Here is a 12016-nt window from a genome sequence, read left to right on the forward strand (position 1 = left end):
GGTTTTGAAAATAATTTCAACGCCAGACAATAATAATAATAATAATAATAATAATAATAATAATAATAATAATAATAATAATAATAATAGCAGCTTGAAAGTCATATGAAAGACTTGCAGACTAAAAAAAATTGAAACAGAGAAGCTCTATCCCTGTACAGGACCCTTTAAGCATAAATACCGCAGCAAATCAGGAACTGCGGATTGTCTTGATTGATGCCACAGTCAACCAATCACAGCAGAGAAGGCGGGACTTGTCCTCAGCCTCCTTGGCAACGGTCACACTGCCTTTGCAGACTAACATTTACTTCATGCGAACTGACGACGAGCTACAGAAGCAGCGCGTAAATACTTTATGAACTCTTTAGTTTGGCACCTCGAGTGTTTTATTTCTGCATTCTGTCCTCCAGCCGGAGCGCTGTTCGGATGATCGCCGCCTGAAACCAGCCTACTTCCTCAGGTGACAGGCTCAGCCTACCGCCCCCTCCCATCAGGGATGCTTCTGTCTAAGGTTGACAGCACAACGCAGGACCAGCAACTGCCTCTGCGGCTCTTCTAGGGAATTTGAGAAGACTGGAAAAAAAACTGCACCCAAGCGTCTACTTCTTTACCCCTTTATATATAGATTAGAGGATACGTGCTGTCGTGCTTTAGAATCTGTTGGGTCATTTTAAGCCATAAAGCAAAGAAGGCGACGGACGGAGCTGACGTTAGTTTAAACTCCACTTACAGCCGGCTTTTTTTTTTTGTGTGTGTGTCCCCCCCATCTTCCTTCTTTCCGTATCACTTGGATGCAATGACAGACTCGGCAGTGGACAGCAAAACGGAGGTCAAGCAGGCCACCAAATATGTCAAAGAGACGGAAAACGTCGCGGAGAAATACTCCGCGTTGACCGTCAGCAAGAACAGCAGCGACGTGAACATGAACGTCGGCGAGATGCCCTCCGCCGCCTTCACCGCAGTCCCGACTCTGAAGTCAGTGAAGAAGGTAAGGAGGAACGTGATGCCCGCCATCGCTCGCGCTGCCATTGGGCAGAGAGCGGCCGCGCGCTCACATGTGAAGGAGGACACCTTCACGCTGGTGCGCAGAGCCGCTCTGCAGTCTAGCCCTCTGCCGCCGGACAGCAGAGGGCAAGAAACCCATGATGAATGTGCGGCGAAGGTAGCTGCGTGATCGTCCACGCATTTGGTACCGCTGAAATTAAACGCCGTGGCGCTCGGGATCCACTCGGGACAGCAGCTCTAATCTACATCTGTTACCGTTTCACGCACAGATTTTTACTAAAATAGTGTGAGAAGCTATACGTGCACCTTCTCCTCTGTTTTGGTACAACCTTAACTTTTATTACGTACGTGACAGCATGTAATGTTAAAGCAACTTTCACCTATACGGCGGATTAGTGTCCGGCTTTAGGTGTTTTTATATAATGTTTCTATACAGTGTAGATGCGGCCTAATGTAAACATTCTTTGTTTAGGGAGCATAAACCTTAAACCCTTTTGATGCAGCAAGCTCCTGCTCCTGTGAGGGTATTGGGAGTTTCCACGCTAAGTATGTGGTATTTAGGATTTTCCTTGAGAAAACATTCAACCCCCCACATACCCTGGGGTTAGGCAGCTTTTCTTAGAGATTGCAGGAACATGGATATTAAACTTGCAAACTCAGAATCAGCCAACCTTGAACTACTCTGATTGGTGACTGGCAGGCCAAATATTACAAAAAGAAGGCGAAAAAAAAAACCCTATTTATTACCTGGGTTAAGCCCCCACTGCTTTCCCTCTATAAACACAGACCAGCAACAGGTACTTTGATGCATTTTCTATGAGTTTAATAATAATCCGATAAAAGGTTCGCTTTGATGCTTAGCTGGGGATATTCTTGTGGCCTAATTCTTTAACTGTTTTGAAATTAGGTTGTAGCGCGTAGAGGGGGAAAAAACTGACTTTTTTCAAAACTAAAACAGACAATTCAGACCTAAAAGAAAACTTGAAATGGGTACTAGCCAGGGAAAGCCTGTTCGGTGTATCTCTGATTTATTTTTTAATGTTCACACAGAGTGGATATGATGTAAACACTGTGTATTTTAAAAAAAAAAAAACACCATCAAGAAAAGTTCAACTTATTTAAACCTTTAATTTAAGTCCTTGTTTGTAAAGTGAATAAACAAAATACAAAAAATAAAAAAATACACGGTGGAGAGCGACCAATCAATCATAACGAAATCAGAACAGCCTTTTTCTCTTAATTGGGTCTGATCTGTGATCAGTAGGTCAGATACTGAAGGACCCCCCCCCCCCCATCTCGATTAAATGGATCCAAACTGAGACCTCACACAATTTCTGTTCTATAGACACAGCAAAAATAGAAGTGCATCAATTAAAAAATAAAATCAGATGAAGCATATGTGCTTTAATGCATCAACAAGCATAATGTTATTTCTTTATTTTCAGTTCAAAACTAATGCCTCTATCAAACAAACTTCTGCACATGTTTTATAGCCCTTAGAGATTCAATGTGAATCAGTCAAATTGGGATCTGGCAAAGCAAACTGAAGATCAAGCTGCCCAGAAACAAACAACAACTGACTGTTGCATCTCCTTTTGTTAAACAAAGTCACAAACCGGACTGTTGAACTGTGTCACCGGTGGCCTGGTCCGCCCTGACTTAGCTCAGGCTTCCACTGTGGGTGGGCATCTTTCGTTTTTTTGGAACAGCTTGATAAAAGTGTAGTTACCTCACACCGTGCACCTGTGGGGAAAGACTCTGAATGCCTTTGCCGCTCTACAATGGCACAAAACAAAAAAGACTTTCTTCAGGCGGACGTTCATATTACACGTCCACCGCTGGTTCCCAGCAGTGGATACAGCTGAGTGTTTATCCACTGCGGGTTTCAGGGTCGAGAAACCCGTCTGTGTTTCTGAGAACCTGCTCGCACTTAGAGGAGGGAAATGTTTCTTGTTCGCTTTCACTCCAAGAAACATGCATTCTTTTTGTATCTGGTTCCTTGACAATGGTGCTGGGAGGGCTGTGCACTGAGGGGTCTTAAGACCCCCTGAAAATGACTATGCCCTCATTATGCCCCTACCCCCCTGCCGAGCCCAGCATCATTGATGATTATAGATTCATATTTTGTGGTTGCTTGTTAATCTGATCCAAAGTCAGATCAAATCACGGCTTTCATGACTGATCTGTGTGCTCTCATGTCTGTCAAACGCGCCCTGGACCTGCTCCGCACGTTTGGCAGAAAAAAAAAAAGCATTCCCATGGACCTGCGGCTCCTTTATCGTGCAATTTGATTAGTCGGATTACAAATTCGGGCCGCTGGCCCGGCTATAGCTACAATCCACTAGGAACAGTGAACGAGATGGACCGCTTTATTATACCTACGTGCTCCACCGTAACCTGACAATGAGTCAAAAGAAAAAAAAAATGGGGGAAAAAAAAGGTTATTTGGGCACACGCAGCACCACAGCTGTGCAATAACTCGCTGTCGTGTGCAGGCAAGGATAGACTGGCAGTCCAGGGCTGTCAGCATGTCAGGTTTGTCACTCAAAGAGAGCTACAGTAAAAGGACACAGCACATTTCAGAGCAGCCGCCGAGCCAAGAGAGGAGCCTGGTGCGTGTTTGTGCACAGCAAGCGGTGGCATAACTCAGTCTGAAGTTAGCAGTAAAACCTGAAAGCTGATCCAGAATGGGGTGTTTGTAAGTTATGGCTAATCACTTATAAAAATTATATTAAAAAAAAGTTCATTATGGTTACATAATGACTATAAAAACTCTTAATTTTTATATTCATCCAGATAGAAATGAGGTGAATGTTTACTCTAATAAGCATCAGCAGGGTCCTCTGAGGAACAGAGAGTAGAGGGACATTCACCTGATATACAGCTAGACTTAAAAGCTCTGGCTGTGATAGAAAACAATAGGAAGCCTCTCTGGGAGCTTCTGGCTGGACTTGCATCAAGATGTGAAAATTATATGGTGTTTGGATCGGTGAAATTCAAAGCATTTATTCCCGGAGTAGCTAAAAACATTAAAAGATAATTCAGATCGCCACATCACTTTTCATTCCTGCAGGCGGTCCAATTCTCTGCGGACAGGAAAAGCTTTTGCACAATAAACTGGGAAAATATAACACATCTACACAGTAAATTCAAAAGTGAGCCTCTTTCTTTTCTATCACATTTTCTGTCCTGATTCAAAACATAAAGCTCTGGGTTGTTTAAAGGTGCATTAATAAAAAGAAATAAACCATAGCAAATAATCACAAATGCAAAGAACTATCCCAGATGAATTAATTCCATTATTTTCATGAACAATATGCATAATATAATATAAACAAATTAAACAAGGATGCAGTTTTCTTCAAAATAAAACACGGATACCATTTTATTTATACAGTATTAGTAACTGAAATAAATAATACTGATAAGACAAAAGATGAGGGTCCAAGAAAGATCCAGGATGATGTTATATTCTGTATTTTCCACTCTAATAAACAGGAGTTTGTTAGTTTGTTTCAACTTAGTTTGAGCTGCTTGTTTCATATTTGTTGAGTCATTAAAAGCAGTTAGTTTGCAGTCAGTAGCATACATTTCACACATTTTACTCATAACATCCTAGGACCTGTAAATACTTCATTTCATTGGACCCCCCCCCACATAATTCTAATACATTAGAATCTTTGCTCTGAGGAGGCATGACTATTTTGTTAAAAGCACCTTTTGAAAGAAACAACCTTTAGGCAGTATAAAGATATTTTTAATCAAGAAATAAAGGCCTGAAAATATGAGTCTGTGTGTAATTTATCTATAAAATGTGTGTCACTTGAATAGGGGGTTTTCAGCTGACGTCACGCTCACGTGACTACTCAGCGCGTCCGCCATATTGGGTGGCAGTCGTTTCGCACCGTTGACCTGCATTGTATGACGCCTTAGGCAGTATTGGAAGTGAACAATGGGGAAAACGTGTTTAATGGTTGGTTGCACGGCCCGTGGAGGTGGAGATCAACGCTCTTTCTATCGCCTACCAGCCGTAATAGTGAATCAGTGTGAAAAAAAAAAAACAGCTGTCTGAACAACGCCGTCACCTATGGCTGACACGGATATCCAGGTCCGATTTGGACGGTGTTAAGCTGGAATACGCCAGAGTCTGCGATGCTCACTTTGTCACAGGTAATTAACTGTTAAGTATTTAAAACATATAAGAAGAATATATTAATAATAGGGCTTGGGCGTTATGACTTATTACTTTCCGCGGCTGTCGTGTTGACTGCCTCCGCCGCCTCTACTGCCTATTACTACCACGTACTGTACTCCCTCTCTCAGCCGTGTTTTAATTTGATTAATTTCACCTTAACTTGATTTCAACCATGGTAAACCGTTGCTGTATTGTGGGCTGTAACAGCGCAACACATGATCGCCATGGGAAAAACATAGAAACAGATTAATTTTCCACCGCTTTCCTGCCTGGAGGCGCAACCACGGAGAACAACTGTTAGCGATAACAAAGAGTCGTCGGCTCGCTTGGATCGCGGTTGTAAGTCGACCGATCATAACTTTCCACAGTATCCCGATGTCAATGAGAGTGTGTTCTAAACGTTTGAAACACATAGCAGCAAGTTAAAAGTACATTACATGCGCGAGTGGTTGTTAGCGCTAACGGTTAGCATGAGCCAGAGCCCGGCTCAGCGCAGCTTACCTTTGAACGAGTTACAGAGATAAAGAGATCGTCGGCTCGCTTGGATCGCGGCTGTAAGACCGAACATAACTTTCCACAGTATCCCGATGTCAATGAGAGTTTGTTCTAAACGTTTGAAACACATAGCAGCAAGTTAAAAGTACATTACATGCGCGAGTGGTTGTTAGCGCTAACGGTTAGCATGAGCCAGAGCCCGGCTCAGCGCAGCTTACCTTTGAACGAGTTACAGAGATAAAGAGATCGTCGGCTCGCTTGGATCGCGGCTGTAAGTCGACCGAACATAACTTTCCACAGTATCCCGATGTCAATGAGAGTGTGTTCTAAACGTTTGAAACACATAGCAGCAAGTTAAAAGTACATTACATGCGCGAGTGGTTGTTAGCACTGACGGTTAGCAGCTACTAAACTAGCATGGGCCAGAGCCCGTCTGATCGCAGCTTACCTTTGAACGAGTTGCTGTGTTCCCACTGTTTGCTGGCTTTATGATCTGCAGCTCCTACCGGCGCCAATACGGTAAATACAACTTAATTTTGCACTGGTCATTGTTCTGCTTAAATAATTAAAGCCGCGAGCGGCGTCGATCGGCATTGCACCGCCCGCCGGCGGCGGGCGGTGCAACACATTTGCAACACATTTGCGTCGGATTGTTTACATTTTTACCATCTTATTAAAACTCACCCGTCCACGTATGATGGCGATTTCCTTGATGTACATAACCAGATGTGAACTGGTTGTGAGCCTCTAGATCCTTGTAAGCTCTCATTTCCTCAAGAGTGTGCAGAGGGTTTTCACCGAACACCAGGTAATGCACTATGTCGCCGTGCTCTACATTTGGCCGATCATCTGGATTACGGCTAAACAAGGCACCGTGGAGGGCATAGGGGTCCATATGGTCGATCACGGAACATTTCCTCAGATATACGTCCTTATCTGGTCGCTCTAGCGTGCTGGCGTACTTATCCATTCGCGATACGATAATACGTGTAAGACAACTAGAGATAAGGAAGTGTGCCACCCAATATGGCGGACCGGAAGTTGGCCAGTGACGTCAGTGAAAACACCCTATTGAGTTACTAAATGGGTCTGTATTCTGCGGTAGAATCGCTTGTGGGGGCCCCCTGTTGGCCTGGATGGTTTATGCACCAGTAAATGCTTATACTTTTAAAACATTGTCTTTATCCTTATGTTTTTAAACGTCTTTTTTCTTTTTTGAGTGAAAAAAGTTAGGAAGATTGTTGCATGCTCTGCACATTACCGAGGCAGTCTTAAATTGTAGAATCTTACAGTATACAAATTTAATAAATGTTTTTTTTTATTTAGTGGATATCTCATCCATCTACTGTTTTTGTCTGTAGGATATAGGTTAGCTGCTGTAGTGTTAATTTTATTCATCATGTTACATGATCAAATGAATCAAATGGAGGAGTCAATTTATTACTTTTATTTTGAAACTCAGACCTAAAGGTAAAGTGGACGATTTTTCCAGAAATGTAGTTAAGAAACACTCAAGTCAGTTTATGAATAACTGCGCATGTCCAAGACCATCCTACCTGCTCTTCCACTCTTCAGGGGGATCGCTTGAAAATCCAAATCCACTCTGGTCTTTTTGCTGTCTTTTGAGGCCTTCCTCTTCTTCTAATAAATGTGTAAGACAGTTATTACAGTTATTTGTAAGATAGTCACTTCTTGTGACTCTCAGCCATTTTCAAAGTATACAGTGAGAGCAGCGGAGCTACAGTGAACGGCTGAAACTGGAGCTAACTGGATACATAAACACTAGAAGTGTGCATGCGCAGCAAGAGGAAACTAGCAAGGGACGAGCGCGTATATTGGCGTTAGGTGAGCGTGTCACAATGATTGGCACGTGTGACAACCAGTAGATAACGTGACACCCGCATAACTGGAAGCTGAAAGAAGATCACCCACTATACCTTTAAGCTGAAATCTAAATTAAACATCAGTTAAATTCAGCAGTAGTTTTCAGATGTTTATTGCACAGGTTATTTATATCTTTTTGGTTTTCTGCTTGTTGTTGAGTAATATAACTTGAACAAGTTGATGTTGGCTGGTTAATCAGTCAGTATAACTACTCTGGCATCTAGCCTGCTGTGGGTTGCTTAACAGATGTGCTGTTCATGCCTGGCCAACTCTAATTGCAGTGTTACCTTAACAAGAGTGCTTGATAGACCTCCTTTAATTTTACTCAACATGTTAGAAAACGGATGGATGGATGGATGACTGTCCACATTTGTAAGACTAGAAATATGTTCTTTTTGGCATCTAATTACAAGGACTTTAAACTGTACTGTAGGAATGGTATGATGGAAACATGAATGGTTTACCTTTTGAATCCCTTTTTATTCCATTTTTAGCCCTTTACCAGTCCTTTCCAAACCATGAGTATAAAAGTCTCAGTAACAGTGTTTGCTTGGGGAACTGCATTGAATGCACCTTTTCTTTCCCCACAGGCTGGTCTTTAATTTGAGATATTTGTGTAGAGGTGGTGTTTTGACCTGACACTAGGTGCTTTAAAGCATTAAATGTTGATTTAGAGGCTTGCACTAGACCTTCCAGAAGATAGTGATCTTTTGTTATATAGTTGTATAGTTTTAATTTTAAATTAGCACAGATGGTAAATTTAGAAAAACACACTTGTCCGACAGAACTGTCCTATTTAAAATGTTTATAAAGTAGGGGTAGTACTTTTGATTTGTTTTGTTATCTGGGATTTATAGTTTATCTGCAGTTGTGACCTTTAAGATCTGTTTTTTGAAGCTGTTGTTCAGACTGAAATGACTTGCTGTTAGGCGTGGGCGATATGACTTTTTTTAGATCATGAAAGATTTGAATTTCAGTTGATAATGTGTCAAAGCAGAGAGATATGATATCTATAAATTGATGTTCTATGCGTATAGAATTCTATTTTCCTCCATCAGTTTTATCTACATAAACTTGCCTTGCTTTAAGCAATGTTGGTGTTTTTTTTTGTTTAGTCTTTTGACATCTTAACTTCAAGTCTTAAAATATTTAAAAAATTGCAAACAAGTGAAAACCAGGTGAAATGATTCCTTGGTCTAAATGCTTAGTTATACATGATTAGTCCTTCATTATATATGTTGACATAAGGTTATTTTCACTAAACATTTATTAGGGATTTTGGTTTAGTATGTATGGCCCTTCTGACTTGCTTGTTTTATTTCTTGTAATATATGCAGTATTTCCCAGTTGGGACATAAATTACATAAAATTTCTACAGAAGTTGTCATGGGACATCTTCCAAAGTCCCCTCATAGTTAGTGGCAGAGGTAAACCACAAGCTAACCATAACTTTCAAACATTTATTCAGATATTGTTTATGTAAAAATATTAAATGATTTGAATCCACACTTGTGACAATTTATCACCCTGCGGGCAAAATGGTGCATTGCAGATTCCGGCTGACATTCTGCTTTTATGTCGTAACAGCGACAGGAAAATTTTTAAACGAGTCCAAGTAACTGTAGAAACATTTTAGCATAGACGGAAGATATGCAGTTGCTTCAGGGTAAGAGAAGGTTTTTTTTCCATTTGTTTCTAAACTCGTGAAAAAAATTGTTGTTATTTTACAAGCATCCAGAAACTTAATTGTCATTATGCAGCCATAGTGAAATGTTGGTGAGACACCAGCTCAAAATTCACACAGATTCACATATAACACACAGACACAAGACACGATGTTCTCGCAGCAAAAACAAATAAGAAAAATAAAACAAAATAGATGTACATTTGTTCCCAGCAGTGAAGCTGGGAGACTTTAAAATATTAGTTTAGTCCCCCTTCCTGTCTGACAGGCAGCAATGCGTGGACTGTGAGCTGCCTCAGGGAGCCTGCTTGGAAACATATTGAATGATAGGAATGCGTGCCGGCTTTATGAAAACAAAGCTGTGTGTTTTGAATAAATCTGAGAGTCCAGTGTCTGACTCGGTCACCTGTCCGCAACATTAGTGAAACACCTTCTAACTTACATATCACTGTAGGAAGAAGAACTTTAGGATACTTTTTGGATTACATTGCATTGACTTTGAGGTACAGTCAAATACAATCAATGCTACTAATCAGAAGTGAGTGCGATGCTGGGTGAGTCAAAGAACAGCAAACCTCTGCCTCCTCGTCCCTCTTTCAATACCAAACAGTTATGCAATACACCCCCCCCTGGGGAATGGGACTTACTCACATTGAATTTGTTCCTGCATCATCATTTTCTATCTGATCCCTGGGGGGGTGTGGAATGCTGTAAGTTCAGTCGGAAGTGTGGTTATATCACGTTTACTGTGGCTCGCAAAAGTGTTCATGCTATTGATCCCCTCCTCGTTTTGTCATGGTACCACCACAAACCGGAATTGATTTTATAGGGATTTTACGTGACACACCAACACAAAGTGGGGCAAAATTGTAAAGTGGAAAAACAAAACAAAGAAAAAAATACTCATGGTGACTGATGAACTGATTTTCCTCTGCAAGTTTTAAGCTGTAAGTCACATGGTTAATACGTCAGTGATAAAATACATCAAGTAATCTAATACACTGGACATAAAAATATGTTTCAAATATGTATATTTTGAGATGGGACAGTTGTTTATAGATTAAACATATGGGCGTGGCCTGTTGTGGAACAGCCCGGTTTCAGCGGACAGCATACCCCGCAGCAGAGGGATCAGCATGGCCTAGTTCAGAGATACTTTGGTGTTGAAAAAGAGAAAAGAGAAAAGAGGAGATGGATGATGGTTGTGTGTTTGGTGCAGAGGTGGAGGCAAAATCTCTGTAGCGCCACAGAGCAACAGCAAGGTCTGGCAGCAGCATTAGGATAACTGGAGTACAGAGCGTTCATTAAAGCAGCAGTAGATATGACAGTGCTTTTGTGGTTTATTCATAATCACTCATATACAGTATCTAAGGGGATTAAAATGACACTAAATCTTTAAACCCTTCTGGATTGGAAAACATCAGGATGGGATCAGAGCTCCCTGGACTGGAGCAACTGCAAATATAAGCACAAATGGTCAAGAAGCTCTCTCTCTCTCTCTCTCTCTCTCTCTCTCTCTCTCTCAGCTTTGGAGAATATTTCGCCCACCTTATCATCCTCCTCACTGCGTGTGGTGACGAAATAAACTCAGTATTACATTTTGCAAAATCATTTTATTTATCATTTATTATTTGTGGCATTGTTACCCACTGCACTGCAAAAAGGGAACTAAAAGTAAGTAAAATATTCTTGAAATGAGTGTATTTGTCCTTAATTTGAGCAGGTATATAGGATTATCTGCCAATGGAATGACTATTTTGACCCTTCAAATAAGATAATTAGATATTCTGCACTTGAAATAAGACAACGGAGATGAATATTTCCTATTTTAAGTGCAAAAATCTTATTCCATTAGCAGATTATTAACACTTGCCAACTAAAATCAAGGACAAACACACATATTTCAAGAAAATTGTACTTGCTTTTAGTTCCCTTTTTGCAATGTGATTAAATGTACTTAGATTAAAAGTAATCTTTTTCTGGGAGGGAGATTATCTACAGCAATTGAAGTTGAATATTATGTTTTTCTAAAGTAGGTTAAGCTATAAAAAGTACAGCACATCCTCTCTATGTCAAATTGTTTTCCAAGGCTCCCCTTATCTACATTATCTTACTACTGTTATCAAATTAAACCATTCAAATACTTGGAACAATGCATTCTGATCCAGTCATTTGGTTTAAATATGACAAAAATAAGTAAGTAGTTCCTAAAGGAAAACTCAGAGGTGATATGCAGTCAGTATCTTACTTGCGGTAGACAACTCTGCTGTTATTTTCACTTTGATGATAAAATAACCTCGATCTCCCAAAAAAATTCTTCATACTGCGACATGAAATGTGTTGGGCATATCCTGCCAGAGTAAGTAACAAAATCATCGTTGCAGTTCTAGTGAACGCTATAAACGACCAGCCAATCAAAATGCTATGGCGGTTTAAAGGGTTTACAAAATAGCGTTTACATAAACCATAATTACAATTTTGGGAGTTGTTTTAACACGATCGACCTCTAATTCATCCTACCTCCGACTTTACTGTCACCTGAAAATATAAACTCTGTTTCTACATGTAAATAATGCCCGCTCATAACATTTTAATTAAACCCCGCTTCAAAAAAAATCTGAACCATCTCTTTAAGTCAGTGTCTCTTTAAAGCAAGTCTTTATTTATGAAACAAGGCCGTGCGTTATCTTAATCAGGAGAACCTATAGTTTCAGCTAAAGGTCACATAGTCTGCAAGGCAGGCAGGATTAGTC

The 12016-nt window shown here is 40.6% G+C and overlaps 1 protein-coding gene across 1 annotated transcript in view; it reads left to right on the top strand.

The window, feature by feature from the left end:
- The first annotated feature begins 254 nt into the window (after window positions 1-254).
- The window catches only part of ahcyl1 (adenosylhomocysteinase-like 1), a 30373-nt gene continuing 18611 nt past the window's right edge, over window positions 255-12016 (top strand). The window contains exon 1 of the mRNA XM_012870622.3: window positions 255-988. Coding sequence (XP_012726076.1) covers window positions 797-988 — 192 coding nt within the window. The 5' untranslated portion in view covers window positions 255-796. The remainder of the gene's footprint in view (window positions 989-12016) is intronic.

The sequence above is a fragment of the Fundulus heteroclitus genome, chromosome 1 (assembly GCF_011125445.2).
Source record: "Fundulus heteroclitus isolate FHET01 chromosome 1, MU-UCD_Fhet_4.1, whole genome shotgun sequence".
NCBI classification, from domain to species: Eukaryota; Metazoa; Chordata; class Actinopteri; order Cyprinodontiformes; family Fundulidae; genus Fundulus; species Fundulus heteroclitus.